Source organism: Protobothrops mucrosquamatus, unplaced genomic scaffold (assembly GCF_001527695.2).
Source record: "Protobothrops mucrosquamatus isolate PMUCROS unplaced genomic scaffold, P.Mucros_1.0 scaffold368, whole genome shotgun sequence".
NCBI classification, from domain to species: Eukaryota; Metazoa; Chordata; class Lepidosauria; order Squamata; family Viperidae; genus Protobothrops; species Protobothrops mucrosquamatus.
In genome coordinates this window covers 183,690-202,034 of record NW_015386702.1, presented here as the reverse complement: position 1 = coordinate 202,034, position 18,345 = coordinate 183,690, and the positions used below count along the sequence as shown (strand labels likewise).

The 18,345-nt window shown below is 36.2% G+C and overlaps 1 protein-coding gene across 1 annotated transcript in view; it reads right to left on the bottom strand.

Moving 5' to 3' along the window:
* Nucleotides 1–8,091: 8,091 nt before the first annotated feature.
* The window catches only part of PRIMA1 (proline rich membrane anchor 1), a 59,264-nt gene continuing 49,010 nt past the window's right edge, over nucleotides 8,092–18,345 (bottom strand). The window contains exon 4 of the mRNA XM_015815693.1: nucleotides 8,092–8,874. Within this exon, the coding sequence (XP_015671179.1) occupies nucleotides 8,772–8,874 (103 nt within the window). The 3' untranslated portion in view covers nucleotides 8,092–8,771. The remainder of the gene's footprint in view (nucleotides 8,875–18,345) is intronic.

Sequence of the window (18,345 nt, the reverse complement as noted above, 5' to 3'; positions counted from 1 at the left end):
AGTAATTTCAAATCAAATATTGGTTATATAATAAAACACTAGAAGACATATTCCTATCTCCAGTTTTGAAAATTGGGAACCAAGGTATAACTTCAGAAGAGTTAAATTATTTCTAGGGTGTACAAAAATTGAATGTCCTTTAACGTAATTAATATTTTTGTTAGCTTTTAGTCAAAACTTGCATTTTAATCAAAACTTTTTACAACAAAAGTTGTATCATAATATTTAGAAAAGAATAACACTGAGAAATAATTAAGTCTAAATCTTCTGAGACCAAAGTCAAATCATTTTGTAAAGGGCAATCAACACCTCCACACACACACAAATATTTGGAAACAGCAATTTCCAAAATTTTGAACCAGTAAAGATTTTCTTTAGATTCCTAGTGACTACATGGACATATCTATATCTATATAGATGTATTGTGATATGTTATTAATTCTGGGATCTCTCTCTATATATTTCAACTTTTCACTGTCCCATGCATCCTTGAGCCTTCCTAGAATCTTAATATAAGCCGGGTTGGATGCAGTTTAACATTTTTAGATTGATTAGGGTTGATCGGGTGTTGCCAAGTTGTGAACCCGTCATTCTGATGTATCTGAAATGTGCCAAGCCGAAAAAGTGGATATAAGCATTCTAAAATTACCATTACATTTAATCTTTAGCTTCTACAAACTCCAGTTTTGTACAAACCACTCATATGAATAACATGATTGTTCTCCTGCCTGTATTGTGCCTGTGCACAGTGAAATCTCAATTTAATGGATTCTCATTTAGTAGGCTTTGATGAAAATTCAGATTTATATCTGGACAACCTGTTAAAATAATAGATAAGTCTGTTGCATCTGAAGTGATTCATATAAGGCAGTTTAAGTTACCTTAATTTTATTTTATTCACAGTGATGCAATAGATATTCCGGTATAACAAAAAAAACCCATTTCCTAAAAAACTCCATTAAGGTTTTCTTGCAGTATAAAATTATTTTTCCTATTTTACTCATAAGACTACTTCAAAATATCACAAAATATAAACTTTCTGTATATCCCACCTTCCTCTTTCATACAGCCTTCTAGATAAGGTATGCATGCATGGTATGTTAATAATCCATCATTGAGATTTTTTGGAAAGAAGCCAAAATAAAATGAAAGCATAATTTGTAATAATTTCAAGCTGCTCATTGAGATGTATAGAATACATAACAGAAATTCTGATGACTATAATAATGCAGTTTTGAATATTCAATGAAATAATTAGAGCTAATGACATCAGCATATAGCATCCTAGTTTAACTGCATATCCTCAGTAGTCCTCAAAGGCCAGTATGTGTTTGTGTGTGTGTGTGTGTGTGTGTGTGTGTGTGTGTATGTATGAATAAAATACCCCTGGAAATGACATTATATCCCTGTGATTGTGCGCTGTATCCTTTTTGAATGTGATTACTATAGAGATAGAACTAGTTTGGTATAGAAAACTGTGAGTTCTAATCCTGCCTTGGCCAGGAAGCTAACTGCGTGACCTTGGACCAATCTCTCTCAATCCTAAGAAGGAGGCAATGGCAAACCACTTCTGAAGAACCTGGCCAAGAAAACTGCAAGGACTTGTCAAGATAGTCACTGAGAATCAGACATGATTGGATGAAAAAAAAAGTTATAAAGAATATATCAGAACATAGTTTAGCCTCATTGCTCACTTGAGTTTTAGGGAAATCTATACAGTTCTAGCATCTATATTGCTCTTAGGGTCAAAAAATAAAAACAAGCAACAATTCCACTCCTCAGCAAAAGACAACTTGAGCAAGCAGCCAAAATTTTCTCTATTGCAATTAAAATAAGAGCAGTTATTAGCAGCCAAGTTTTCAGTTTTTCTATTTTTTTTAAGTTGGATATATCTATTGGCTTGATGTTCAAAAACATTTTTCTTCTTTTTGTTTTTATATTTTTTTTGTTAAACTTTATTGTGCATTTTAAATTGTTCTTAAATAATAAAGTGTTAAAGTTAAATTAAGTTGGATTTATGAATCATACACCTTTGTTAAAATAAGAATTACATATGTCTTCAAAATAATGTTTTCTCTGTTCTGATTTTACTTTGGATTTGTCAGTGACCATAATAAAGAGAGTATGTCTTAAAATTTCTCTGAAAATACATTCTTACATGGAATTCAAAAGGCTTTCAGAATAAAGGACTAATAAGACATTCACCCCAGAGGTATTTTGAGTTAAAATGACTTGCTGAGCATTTGGTAAGTACTGGTGCAACTAATTAAGGCTGGTATCTGCTATGAAATTTCTATTAACTTCACTTGAGGTTTAACAGGAACTCTTTAATGAATGAAAGCAACAATGAAACACAACTGCAACGTAGTTGGGGACATACTGCAATCTCTCTTTCTTCCATCTTCACTGTACAGATCTTTTGAATCATTTAAAAAATTAATTCATGGAAGTGTGCTCCACCACCCTACTCTTTCCAAACCTAACTTCTGCCACTGAAATGGCAAGATAAGATATCAAGGGAATTACCAGAGTATGTTTTTCCATTCCATACTGGGCATTGGATTGTATGAAAATAAATGACGTTGTAATCAATATACATGTTAACTCCTTACCCAGCATTATCAGCTATACCACTAACAGTCTGGTGATGGTCACTAGATTCCAGGGTAAAACATGTTTAGCATGTTTAGCATGCAGCAGATTTAACCTGGGTCATCCTTGGGGCAAAATGGCAAGGAAGCCATTTTGGAGAAAGAATACATGGACTGATGGCCAAACTAGCATAACTCACATCCTGTGTTCATATAACTGCATGCATAGTTTACTTTTTGCTCAGCCTTTCCCTCATCTGAACTATGGAGCGGGTGGAGTGGGGTGCATTATTTCCAAAATAAAGGAGAGCATTATGTTTGAATTCTATGGGGAAAATTATAACTGAATTATTTTTGTTTTTGCTGTCACAGTACTATTACATTCAGTCTTGAATTTAAACAACTGGTTCACTAAAATTCTTCTGCTAAACATAATAATTGCAGCCTGCATACATACAAAGTTTATGCTGTAAAGCATATCTGTTCTCTTTTTAGGAAAAAACATATACTTTCTAAAGATTGTAACATTGGGATCTGACGAAAAAGAGAGAGCAAATCTCCCCGTGAAATATTCAAAGTAGGATTGAGGGGAGAGTAATATACTTTAAGTGACTGTGTAGTATGGTTTTAAGAGCAACTTTTTTTTGAATCAGCGATTAATTCTGAACAATTCTGCCTCCAAGAATTCAAATTATATTATTTTTACTGGCCACAATATGCTATACTAATTGGAAAAGAAAACCTCAGAAACCTGAATACTGTACTTTGATTGCTCCATTTTCACTAACTCTTAACAAGATACTAACTATATTTTTTAGAAGGAAAGAAACTTAGATAAATAGGCTAATTTATATGCATCTCCACAGATCTCTCCCTAAGAATGTTTTCCCTTCTGGACAATGTACATATTTACATATGCTCTATTACTTAGTATAATGTTTTCACTGAAATGTAATGGCTGGCCAAGCGCTCCAGTAACTAATAGCTTACCTGTGCTAACTCTTAAACTCTTGAGGAATTCCTGGCAAGAATATGATGGGGCAGGCTGTTTCAATGAACTAGATACTGCTCAGCTTTTCTTATTCTTTTTTTTTTCACTTACTGGTATGTTTAGGGACATTATAGCCTGCAGTCCTGTTCTGCAATATTTTTTTAAAAAACAGCTGTCATAATTTCAGTGTTGCTATTTTGTTCGTGGTTTCTTTTTTTTCATGGCCATTCTAATAACAAAGGTGGAGGTCACAGTGTAAGGCTGCTTTATTGAGGCCTGGAGAATAGCTAACAGCTAAGCTACAGAGAAGCCTCTAAAAGTGATAACTGTTATGCAATTCGCGCAATAGATTAATTAGGAGGAAAGAAGGGGTATCAAACTGGCAACCAAGTATATTATTTCTCTAATATTATCTTTAAAATACGCAAGAGCTGCCTATCCTAACACTGATTATCTTTAAAAGACATACTTCTATCCAAGTGCAGACCTTTTATTGCTTTCTGGCATCTGCTTTTTCCCTTTGTACTTCTCAAGGTTCTACCTGCAATTTAATAGTGTCTGGTTTGATACCAGTCCTTGAAGACACTGAAGAAAGGAAAAATTCTTGCAAGATTAACTGTAGTATAAATGAGCTAAAGGTTACAGATTTCTTCTCTTCTTAAATGTCTATCAACGCCAAGCTAGTGTAGTGAATGGAGAACAAGAGAACGAGCCTTCAAAATTTGTTACTGAGCCTGGTCATCTTGATGAACAACAGGAATGAAAATCATGCTTGTTGTTGATCTCTCGTCTTGTCAGAGAAGCAACAGGTAAACTTTCTTCAGCAGGGGATTCTGAAATTCCACTAATTAAAGTCCTTTTTGACAGAATGGAGAGCCTTATTAACAACTGTAACTGAAATAGCTACAAAAATGCTGAATCAATCAGCAAATATGAAGCCCAGAAATAGATGATACCAGTCCACACTATTCCATTCTCAACTTTACTACTAATGACTGAGCACTCCGATCTCTAGATAGCTGCATAATTAAAACCCAATATTTTAGTATTTTGTTCATTTTTATTTTATTTTACATTTTTTAAATGTTTCTTTGCTTGAATGTGGATTAATAAAACTATGTGGTAATTGAAACATATTTTAGTACTGCAGTTAATTTATTTATATATTTTCTTACATTAATAAATCTGTCTATTGTACAAATAGTCCTCAAATTAATACCATTTGTTTAGCAACCATTTGAAATCACAATGATGCTGAAAAGAGTGGCTTACAATAGGTCCTTGCATTTGGGCACTTGACAACAAGCATGTATTTGTGACCTTCTCAAGTCAGCTGCCAACAAGCAAAGTCAATGGGTAAGTCTGATCTGCTTAGCAACCACATGATAATGACAATGGCAAAAAAAAAAGATTGTAAGAAAAGGCATTGTGGTCATGAGTTAAGGACTGCCTGTAAGCCAAGGCAAACTTAAAAAAACTGATGACTATTCTTGACCAAGAATGCAGGACTAAAAAAAGGTGAGTACAATCCTAAGAAAAATAATACTAAAAGAACTAGCAACAAAAATCAAAATTCAATCCAGGAGCCAAGATTGATTCAAAAGGTAGGAAGACGGAATCTGAATACGTATGGCCTTTATTTTTGATTCCCTTGAAGATTTGGCTAAACAAAAGATGTCAATGACTGGGGTATCTGAGATTATTTTTTATGAATCTTGCTTATTCTTTTATGAATATTTTGCTGGCTCACTGTAAACTTTTCATATAACACAGGCAGATTAAAAATAATAATAGTCAGGGTTTTTTTTCTCATAGAAGGCCCAGAACGGAGTTCCGGCACCTTTTTGGGATGGAACCTTGTAGGGTAGGCAAGGCGGGTTGTATGACGTGTGTGAGTTCCGGCACCTTTTTTTAAAGAAAAAAAAGCACTGATAATAGTAATAAAGAGTGGCTGAAAGTAATTTGTAGGTTTCTAAATAACAAGGTTGTAACACTGACAAATAGAGCAGGCAGTAAGAAGATTCCCCAGCCATTATTTGCTGGACAAATATATAAATGCCACTTGGAAAAGGTTTTTTTAAATGTTTCTGAGGGTAAAGGCAAACAAATCTACTGGATAATTATTTCCAAGGCTATGGAAAGGTATTCTGAAAATCCATTATGTAAAACCTCTGCTGGAACTTGAGAGAGCCATTTTTCTGCAATTTACAATAACTATCATTTCCTTGAGTCCACTGCTTCTTACTACCAATCTTCCACCCACCCACACTTCCTGACTCCATAAAAAAAATGAAATTGATGAGGCATTCAAAAAATGGGACAGTCCCCACACATCCTGTCCCTCCAGAGTGTATTAAAATCAATTCAAAATGGTGGGCATTACTCCTTGTTAATTTTGTTTTGTTTGTAAATCTCTATCAACAATAAAAGGGAACTCTATGCACAAATTCCACCATACTACCCATGTTTCAGAAGTATCCTCAAAGGACTCCTATTACCCATGAGTGAGTTATCAACGGTAGGCAAACTTTATGCTTTGTATCTCAGAAATGAGTTAAATACGTGACGCAGATCCTAAAATCTTGGGGACTGAGCAGTTTGGGTTCAGTGAAGGCTGGTCTACACTGGATTACATATGGTCTTACACCATCCCACTGAGAAATATTTCTGGGCATCAATATGTAATCTTTTCGTAGTTTTTATTGGTTTAAAGCAGCTTTCAATTCTATTTATTTATGATTTATCTGATTTATGTACTGCTCATGTCATCTATTTCTAGGAGACTACTATGGGAAACACGAAGGAAACCTTCAACTGACCAGAAGGCAATTATTCTAAATCCTTTTTGCAGATTACATATAGTCCTAACGGCACTTTAACTAATATACTTCCTTCTACAGGTGGAGCTAGACAAAGGTGTGTCTTGACTCCAATCTTGTTTTATATGAATGACTTGGCAGCCTCGTTGGAAACTGAAGACTTTGCTGCCCTAGGCTGACTGATATATATGTGCCTTTTTTATTATATGTTGATATGATCTGTTTGCTTTGCCAGAAGTCACCATGTCTCTAGTGACTGATGAGAGTCTTCTAGCCATATTGCAGTAATAACAAACCAACTTTAAAGTATTCTAAAACAAAGGTACTAATCTTTTCCTGTTCCAGGAAATCATATAAAAGATATTTTGATCACCAACATATTGAACAGGTATGTTTAGGATTTATTTCACCGTTCTGTTTAAATGAATTTTCCTTATCCAGATTTATAAGGAACCAATTTTCTAGTGAGACACCCTTGCAACCCCTTACTCCTTGGGGACATGCTTTTTTGAACTGTATCCTCTACTGGGATATAAAGAACAAATATAACCACTACTTTTAAGGTTCCCAGGAATAAATTATTTATTTTATGTAACTTACTGCCTTGCAGATACAAGCCCAGACATAACTAAAATGGTTGCAAAAATATTTTATATTGCTATTAAGAGGCCAGTCATTGTTGCTGCAACAGCCCTACCTATATTGATTTTAAGTATTATTGTATACTGTTGCCTGGCCAAAGGCTCTAAAATTATTCATTCATTCATTCATTCATTCATTCATTCATTCACCCATCCATCCATCCATCCATCCATCCATCCATCCATCCATCCATCCATCCATCCATCCATCCATCCATCCTGTTTCATATTTAACTGGGACAGCATTATACAGTGACTTTGTCTAGGTGAGGGAGTATCAGAATTCAATGCAGAGAATTTGCCCCATACCTCACTTTTAAGAGTTCTTTAGTTCTTATTTGAAAAATTGATTGTAAGTTGGAATACACTGGAATTCTATTCTGAGACAATCCTAGCTACATTCAGCCAACAAACCAGCTTCTTAGGACTTAGGACTGACACAATACCATGATTCTAGACTACAGAGCTGCTACAGCTTATTTTAGACTGCTTGAATCTACAAAGACAGAATATCACTGCAGCTTGACAGCAAGACAAGAAGCCAAATTGTGACACATCATTTTGTTTTGTTTTGCTGGTACAGCTGTGACAAATGAAGGCATATGAAAGGAAAGACAGAAATCATATTTTAACTTCTTAATCAAAGTATGGACAAGTAATGGCATCAGACGTTCTTTTATAAATTAAAGTGACTGTGCCTAACAAGACACTGTGACAATGGAGAGTTGGATTATGCTTTTAAACTGTTTGTGGTACTTTATCACAAAGTGATACAACACAGAGCAATTTTGGCACTGTTGGCAGCCCCTTATTAAAGAGGGGACTGATCTATCACAGCTTTTTCCCTACAACAGAAAATTATTTAGCACTTGCTTGGAGGAGCTACTCAAGGAATAGGAAAGTCTTCAAGAAGTTGTTGTCGTCAGAGTCAAACATTTTTAGATCATTCTAGAGATCTTCTCTACAGATTAGTGTGGTGGATATACATGTGCAAAACTGCAAAATAATAATAGATGTACCCAAATATAGATTTTTTTTTAAAACACTAAGGCCCAAAACATTTCTGGACTTTAAAATGTTATCCTAGGCAACACTTTTCTTTTGACCAGGAAAGCTAATTGCTATAAGACATTCTGGATTCCTTTATGTCTGTAGTAATGGCATCTATATCTAGTCATAGGATTGTATAGGAGGGGATACATTCAATGAAATCATGCAGCTGGGCAGGGAGGGATGTTCCCTTTTAGTGAATGGAGATTTTCCACTTTAACAATATGATCATGATAAAGGGTGGGTCTTAAAATGACTGTAGAGAAACAGAAAAATGCAAAGCTTGAATTTGCAAGCCAAATTATGGTATTTTACTGTCTTGAATAGATTGCCCTCTTAATCATCAAAGGATCACTGAAGCATTTAAAAAAATAAACAGTCAATCAAAGATGAGGAAGGAAGAAGGGACACTGCAATGTTGCTTTCAAAAGAACAAGCATGCAGTGTGTAGGCCTCTGTGAATCCCTTTTTCAGAGTAGCCCCTGGTATAATCCCACTTTTGTGACACTCAGCAAGCCAAAGAGCAGTCACCTGCTTTTCTTCTCAGAATATCTGAAGCGCGCACTATTTCTGAAATGAAGTCCTCGGCCATAAGTCTTCTCTTGATGCTGCATTTCACCCACCTTGCATATTCCATGTGTGCTTTTAATGTTTACTATTCAAGAGGTGGTTTTGGAAATTACGCCACTGCATTGTTAGCATCAACTGTCTTGCTGTTTTGACAGGATGTCATTGCATATTCAGCTTGACTTGTTCCATTCTCTTCTGTTCTCATAGGTTTCCTTTGTTGCAGCCCAATAAAAGTGATATTTTAAAAAGAAAGGAGAGAAAAACAAATTTATTAGCTATGCAAAATACTGAAAAACATTCTGTACAGATGATTAATTATAAAAGGATTCCTAAAACTAAAAATATCGTTATCTCATTCCATCACCTATGTTGTGCAATTCTATAAATCTTCAAATTTGGACTATTTATCAACAACATGAATTACTGAAGAGTTCTGTATTACTACTGTTAACATTTTTCTGATACCAAAAAAAGGGGTGAGCATCCAGATGGTTTCCAGATATTCAATTCTCCTCAATGCCAGTTGGACAGCCAACAGCAAACCATCTAGAGAACAGCAGATTGCATGCCCTGAACAAGGAAAATAGGGGGGAAATGCAAGAAAATTGCTTTTTAAATTATTGTTTTTTAAATGAACACTTAGTTTGCAATCTTATTTTGTTTATTTTTTGCAAGATGTATACAATTTAGAGTTCTGCAAAGATCAGTACTAACCAATTAATGATATTCAAGTTTGCTTTTCAAGCCATAGGGCTCCAGAGATCACTTTGAACTTTGTTTTTTAATTCTAGATACAAGACTGGAAGGAGAGAGAATCCAAAGACATTATAATGCTGTTTCAGTAAGAACAAAATGAAGAATTTATAATGACTAATTGTATGATGATCAATCAAACATTTATGGTGGCCTCTGGATCAGAAAGTACAATAATATAATACAGAGATTTATAATTATTGTAAAACTTTAAAAAAGTAATATAATTACATAAAATATATTATTCAATAACCCAGCTATATTGTTTAAGATGACTTTTGGCATGATGATAATCCAACTCAGCTACAATATATTCAGTTGACAAAATATATTTGTTTCCTGTCAAACAAGAATTATGGTATATTAAGGTGAGTTTTAACTTCAGTACTGTCACAGGTAAATTATAATAGCAATAGCACTTAGACTTATATACCACTTCATAGTGCTTTACAGCCCTCTCTAAACGAGTCAGCATATTGCCCCCAACAATCTGGGTCCTCATTTTTACCAACCTCAGAAGGATGAAATGTAAAAATGCTTACAGAAATCATTAGTGATTAAGTATAATACTTATTAGTATGCATTTCTACTTAATCAGACATTTTTAATTATAAACTAATTCACTTCAATTAAAAGTATTAATCAGACACATTCATTTTTTTCAGCATCACTGAAAAATAGTCAAAATAGTCATGCACTGTTTAAAATAGTCAAATATAGGTAGTCTTCAACTTATGGACGGTTGTTAATGACCGTTTCAAAGGTACAATGGCCTCAGAAAGAGTGCTTTACAGTCCATAAAGCACTTCTGGCTATCACATTATGCTGCTCCTTACCCCACCCATGGCCACATGATTGCGATCTGGGTCTTTGGCAACCTGTTTGCACTTAAGACCAGTTGCCAAGTGCCCCATGATCATGTGTTCAGCATTTCCAAACTTCTTTGCTGGTTTCTCAATGGGGCAGCCAGCAGGGAAGGTTGCAAGCAGCTACCATATGCTACAGCACTGAGATTCTGGCAAGCAGGCAGCTCTTTGAGAGTGAAAGAGGAGCTGAGATTCAAGAGTAAGAGGGCTGCCCACTGAGGAACTCCTTGGGTGGACTGCAGAAATGGAGGTCAAATCCAAAAGATCAGTGCTGTCTTTGTGCAGTCTCTTGAAGGAGTTTACCTTTGTGCAAAAGGGAGGGATGGAGAAAGGGAGTTCAGATCCTGAAGATCCCACTCTGTTCCTGCAGCCCATCACAGTGGTTCTGTTCCATGCATGGAGGGGAGATGGACTTCTCCAGTGGGATGCAGAAACAAAGCCTGGACCCCAAAGATCCAAAATTTGTTTCTGCAGCCCATTGCAGAAGTTCCTGTCCACCCATGGAGAGGGCTGCTTGCCCTCCTTTAGCAGGCAGCTCTTTTGCTCTGTCCACTTAATGACTACAATTGGGAGAGCTGGGATTATGTTTGTTGAGTGAAGTGGTCATGTGGGCATCTTGTTTAACTACCACTTCACTCAATGATAGATTCCAATCCCAACTGTGGTCCCAAGTCAAGGACTATTTGGATCTGAGTATTTAAAAAGTACGCATGATTTAAAAACAATGTTAGGAAAATAAAATAAGGTAGAAAGAACAATCCAAAATCCTCATTATTGCCCTATTGCAAATTTTCTTTATAGCCTCCAATTATTTGTTAAATCTGAAATGTGTGTATATTCAAAACTAATTATTTTTTTTAATCTTTCCGCTGTCTTCATTACTCCAATTCTGTTCTCCATTCTGCTCCATCTTTTTAAATTGTCATTTGTTTTGCAATTAGTACTGGTGTATGTTAAGTGCTCTTTAAATTCATAATATTCACTCCATGCAAATCCACTCCAAATTCATGCCAGAAGCAGAAGTAACTCATTAAAATGTCTACTATGAGATTTTCTACATGCAGTTGTTTTGCTAATTAGCAAATCACTGATTGAACTCTTTGTAAAATTGCTTCCAAATGAAAGGAGCAGTTTTATGTTGAACAAATGAAACTTTATGATGTTGAGCAAGAAATGAAATAGGAGTGCAAATTTGTAAACTTTCTATCTCTCATTTTTCTGCATCCGAAAACCTCACAAGAATACCATTTAGAAAAGTATCAGTTAAATACATCCTAGTCTTATTAATCTGTCCCATTCAGACAGCAAAGCAACTATGAGAGAAATATGGGCCACGACCACTAGAAGATATTGCTATTACAGGATGTAACTGAATCTAGTTATTTCTGAATAATGCCCAACTTCTTTCACTTCTTGCTTTTCATGGTCTGTCTTATGTTACAATGAAATCTAACCATTTATTTAGCGTTGCCTGACACTGAATATGGGGGTCAAAAAGGAGGGATGACTTAGTCATTTAAACCTGATGGTAGGAAAGAAGCACTAAGAAATAATGGATGGGAAAGGCTAAAGATGTTTGTTTTCCTCGTATGGAGGTAGCTCAGGTCCTATTTTAGACATTTACAGGTAATCCTCAACTTACAACCACAACTGAGCCCCAAATTTCTGTCGTTAAGTGAGACAATTGCTTTTTTTGCCCCATTTTACAACCTTTCTTGCCACAGTTAAGTGAATCACTGCAGTTATTAAGTTATTAACATGGTTGTTAAGTGAAACATGGCTTCCCCATTGACTTTGCTTGTCAGAAGGTTGAAAAGGTGATGATATGAGCTCGGGACACTGCAACCGTCATAAATACGAGTCAGTTGCCAAGCATCTGACTTTTGATCATGTGAGCATGGGGATGCTTCAACAGTTGTTAAGTGTGAAAAATGGTCATAAGTCACTTTTTTCAGTGCTGCTGTAACTTTGAATGGTCACTAAATGCCAGGGATGATTGACACCCTTCAAAGAACAAAATCTTAACAGTAATTAAGTTTAAATTAAATTTAAAATTAATTAAATTAATTAAGATGAAGAGATGGCTAAGTCTCATATATTTAATATTTCCCACTTTTGTCACGTAAATAATTGTAATTATAATTGAATTATACTCACCTGCTCTCTTCCTCTGCAACTCAGTGCTAATTAAGTGTGCTTTCAGGTCCTTAGGGGTCACCTAATTTTTCCACTGAGATCTAATATAAATCTCCCCAAATCCTCTTAATACTTAAAGATTCATTTGCTTTCAGCTTGGTTTCTGGGGCTCTAAACTGATAGAATCATGGACAGAATGTAAGGTCTGGAAAGGAATTGTCTGATCTTTGTACTCAGTAAAGTATCCCTGAGAGCCAAAACACTTTTGAAGTAGGACAATCCACCACTTCCTGAAGTAGTCTTTTAGCCTGTTGAACAGCTAGTACCAGTAGCATTTTCCCCCCTGATACTTAATTGAAGTCTACTTTCTGGTAATTTACTTATTTATTTTTTATTAGCCTGGCTTATATGCCATTGCATTTCCAAAGATTCTAAGTAGTTATGATTAACAAAAAAAATTAAAAAATAAAGAGCAGAATCTTCCCACATCTCTAAATGCCTTTATAGAATCTTAGTTTCATAACTCTTTGAAAAACAAATTAGGGGAAATAGGACCATCTGGACATGGGGGGTTAGAAATAGGGATCCATCTCTGAGAAGGCTTAAGCAGGGGTCCCTTACCTCAGATTTGCAGCCTGCAGCAAGCCCTCTCTACTAGATCTTACCGGACCACACCAACTCAAACTAGAGTTATGCAGGCTCTGAGCCATGAAGAGCTTTAAAGGTGACATTTAAATTGCACCTCAAAGATCAAACAGGATCTGGAGAATTGCACTCCCCTGCCCCATTTCCACCAGAAGTTATCAAAAAGGCTGAATGATATAGGTTCAGTCCCATATGCAGGCTTGAATTCTGACCAGAAAAGATCAAAATAAACTATTTCATCCATGATTCTCTGCAGTTATCCCTAAAAAAAGTAAGGCTGGATTCTGGTCAATAGTTACTTATAGCTAATCTTCCTTTAGCAACTATAATTGGGACTGGCAACTTGGTTGTTAAATAAAGTGAATGCTACGTTAAACTGTGACTGTGTTTATGACCATATTAAAGCTTTCCATTGCTTTATAAATCTGCAAGGTTGTAAATGTGAGAATTGATCATAAAATTACTTTTTCATCACTGCTGCAACTTGAATAGTCATTAAACAAGGCAGTCACTAAACAAGGACTAGCTGTAATACAATTGGATGATGGCTTTTTGAAGAGAGAGGAAACAACACCTCATTCACATATACTTTTCCCATTATCCACACTCAGTCTTCCCTTATTTCACCCAGAAAGGATAGATGATCAAACGTAGAGAACTTCCTCAGTACCCAGAATATCCCACTATTTTGTAAGACAAAGCCTCCATAATTTCAGCTGGACCTGCTCCAGCTAGCCTCTAACCCTGAGCATATCCGAGTGATTTTATCCTCTACAGCAGTGGTGGCGAACCTATGGCACGGGTGCCAGAGGCGGCACTCGGAGCCCTCTCTGTGGGCATACGTGCCGTTGTCCCAGCCTTGCCTCCCCCCACAACCTCCTCCTCACCAGCAGCGCCCCTGGAGGAGAGTCGCCCCTGAGCGTGGCCCACACGGAGCAGTGCAGCCAAGGACATGGCAGCCAGACAGCGTAGACAAGACTCTGCCCTCAGGCCCCATTGCGCACAGTTGATGCTGCGAGGTGTGGGCAGAGAGCGTGGCCGCCATGGCGCTGCTGGGCAATCTGCAGTGGGCCCTGGAGGCAGTGAGTGGCCCTGCGGGCAGGTGGGTGGGGGCGGGGCAGGGGGTGAAGCAGGGGCGGAGCCAGTTTTGGGGCACTCGGTCTCTAAAAGTTTCGCCATCACTGCTCTACAGCAAATTCATCTTCTGATCTGACTTTCCATAATAGAGACCAATTCACTTTAAATAATGCTTTAGGATGACTATCTGCAGAAACAGTAAGAACATGTTTACTTATGTTTGGTCATATAAACTTTTCTTTTTATGCCAGCTTCACCCTAAACACTTCTTAAGCCATTTTATCTCCTGGAGATTCCCAGGAAATTACTTGAATTAATGGCCAAAGTTAGCCTGCTCAGAAATAATCCTATCAAGTGCTGCAGGAAACTTTTATTCTAGAAATCAGTGAGATACTCAGCAGAACTCTCTATCGGACTTCAGGGAACTCCACATTTGGCCTGTGGAAATAGGGGTGATTTATTGGGTGCCTGGGGTGGGCTCTCCTCCCTCCAGAAGTTTGCAGTGCCAATAAATTATATTGTAACTAGAGTAACACAACTGTGCCAAGTGACAGAGACAAATGTCTCCCTTCCTCAGATCAAATCTGACATGTAGCTGCCTATATGGATCAGAGCCATGATCTCCTGAAATAAATCCAGGGTTGTCGTGATGGCCATGAACTCACAAATTACATCACTTCCTATGTATATGAGAGATTAACTTTACAGGAAGATAAATTAACAACAGAACTCTTCTGATCTCTCTCAACTTTTGCAGATATAGCAAGTTACTCAAGGACTCTATATTCCAAGACGAATGAAGAAGAGGGAGAATTTTAAATAATTTTAAAATGTCAGCAAAACTCTGTAGACAAGAATAAAATGTTCAAATACAGTAATACCAAATAATGCCAAATAATAAAGTCCCTCTATCTGAATTAATTAAGAGTATTATTGCATCTCTTATTTACTCTGAACAGCCCACTATAGGTCATAAATATAGACTGTCCTTCTTTAGTGCCCGTTGGGACTAGCAGCTTGATCATTAAGCAAAGTGGTTGCTATGTGAAACTGCAACAAATTTACATCTTCCTTTAGCTTTCTTTTGTTTTATACCGTAGATCTGTAACGATGATAAATACAAGGATTGGTTGTAAAGTCCTAACTGTTAATAGCAACTAAATGAGGACTATCTGTGTATGTGTTCAGTGGCAGAAATCTTTTTATATATATAAGATTTCTTCTTCCAGTTTTTAATTATATCTGCAGAGAAATATATCTTTCAGAAATTTCTGGTGTTTCCCCCTAAGCATTAAGGGTATCACACTTAGTTTTCATTCATTTGCCAAGTGTCTTTATCAACACTTCAGATTGGCTTTGAACATGGAGAGCGCGCTAATGCAAATGACAATATAATTGTATCATGCTATCATATTGATTAATCACAATTAGTTTCTTAGCAACTCTACTTTGGCCTAACCAAAGTTTACAAATTCTTTTCCAAGGTTACCCCATATACAACATATTTTATTTAAGTATTTACTGTATATTTAATAATATGTTACTAGTTACTTCCAGGATATTTGTTTGATTTTTCGAGTCCCTGCTACAACCCTAGAATTCCCTGGTAATCTTTTATCCAAGTTCTGATTAGGTATGACCCTGCATAACTTAAAAATAAATGAACATAAAGAGATGGGTGTGTCCCATGAAATCTTTGCTATCTTCTTGATATCTCTGGATAGCTACCATCTTTTAAGGTTACAAAATAAGGTTAAAGAATTAGTCTTTTTAAAGTAATCACAATGAATTTTTTTATTTTATTTAAAAATATTTTTTTAAAATGAGAACTGAGAACTATCCTCTCATACCACGAAATTTTTAATTAGAGTTAACTTTTTTCTTTATATCTTTTTATCACAGTGGCAAACTGAATCCATGCAGCATCCATGCGTATTTGCACTACTAAAATGAAATTGCATTAAGCAAGAACAAAATAATTGGTCTTAATGCTGGATAAAACAGCATTGTTTAGAATACAATGAATTTACAATTTGCTGTTTTATGTTGAACAATCTCTCTCTCCCCCAGTTGGTTTGGAGAATGCTTTCTGCCACAAGAATATGCCACTCTTAACCAACATTAATGAAGACCTTTCTCTGTTTGTTTGTTTTTGCTTTTAGGCACAGTTGGAAGTCCAACCTGGCAAAAGGCTACCCAGGGATGGCAAAGTTGTGGAATGAAGCCTTTAGGGAATGTTTCCTTTGGAAGGCTTTCTGCTTTTTTTGCAACTTTGCTTTATCCTACTACAAAGTGCTTACTGCTTCCAAAGAAACATGTCTTCTTATTGTATAGTAGTGCCTTCCAGATATCTGGGACTATAACTTCCATCGTTTTTAGTTAGATTCAAAGGCAAAAAGATGTGGAATTAGGCTGATAACTATATCATCTTACCCAGATGTATGTGCTCATATGAAAATATCCTATTACAAGATTGCCTTTCTTTTTTCATAGTTTTTTTTTAAATAACATTTAATAAGATTATAACTAGACTATTAAAAAAGAAAGTAAAGAATCTTCACAATTTTAGAGAGCTATTTTCTGCCTGATGTGTGTAATTCTTTATCATATAATTTGTCTGCTGTTCTTTTTTAGACATAATTGTTTTTGTTCTCAAGCATTAACACTGATTGACTTTAATTTAATGGATGAAAACAAGAGGGTTGATTCTGAATTTCAGTCATTCTAATGTTCTGCATTGAGAAACTGATTAACAGATTGCCAGGTCACAACTCAGATTCTCTCTGGTCTTTGCTGACCTTGATTACACAGAAGACACCATATTTATAATGAACACTACCCATTCTTGAGCTTTCTGCTGTGTGGTATACTTGGAATTCTGCTTACAGAAAGGAATAAAAAACTAAGAAAACTGTATGGCTCCCTTCATGTAATCGTCTTGACAACAATACCAAAGTGGTTTGCCATTGCTTTCTAGCCTACAGCCATGGAATCCCAAGTATCAACCAAGTTATGTTTCAGTTTTTCAAGAACAGCTAAGGTTGGCAGCAGAAGGTAGGAGAGGAGCAAGGGGAAGGAAAGGATGAGGGGGGAAATGATGCCTTTCTTTTTAAAGGAGCAGAGTGGCTCTCCTTTAGTTAGATGCTAAACTCACTAAGAATAACAGACCTACAAAGAACCAAAAGATCAACTTGACTACCAAGTAGGGTTTGCCTCTGAAGTAAACAAGCAATTGATAAATCAACTGCCAACTTTTTGTTTTACTTAATTTCATATGGCAAACAGATGAACAGATGAGTTACAGAAAGACATTAAATTATAACAGATTTGAAGAAGGCTGTTGCATATGTTGTATTAACTTCATCTGAGCCCAAATTATGAAAAGCTAGAACAGTATTTTCACCATACGTTTGCACTGTATGTGACCACCTGGCACACAAACATTTACTGCATCTGTCATTGTCTTAAAGCAGCAGACCCCAATCTTTTTTGGCACCAGGGACCGGTTATGTGGAAGACAATTTTGCCACAGACCAGGGGAGGGGAGATGGTTTCAGTTTCACTCTCTCACCCGCCGTTCACCTCCAGCTTTGCAGCCTGGTTTCTTACAGGCCATGGACCAGTAGCAGTCCATGGCCTGGAGATTGGGGACCCCTGCTTTAGAGGATAAGTAGGACACTCATTTACTATGCAGATAGCACATCGCATTATCTATTTAAAATATGAATTTTCTAGAAACCAGGAGACTATGAATTATAGTCCTGCCTTAGGCATGGAAGCCAATGGGTGACCTTGGGCCATCACTCTCTCTCGGCCGAACCCACTTCACTTGTTGCTGTGGGGAAAATAGAAGGAAGGAGTATGTGTGTTCGCCATCTTGAGTTTCTTATAAAAATAATAAAGGAAAGATTAATTAAAATAAATAAATACATGAGCCAATTTTAGATCCTTTTACTTAAGCTGTATCTTCAGTAACATAAAGGCAAGGTAGAAGAGCACAATCAAAAAGTTATTCTAAATTTCTCAGAGAAAAGAAAACTGATTCTTGCTAGGTTAAAAATCATCTGAAGCAGAGTATATTAACCAAACCCTACATTTTAAAATATGATGAAAGTATATAATGTGGTTCTAATGCCATTGCAAGACACTTAAGCCGAATCTTAGGATGTGTTGTTTAAAAAAAAACCTGCCTCACAAAATGAGGTC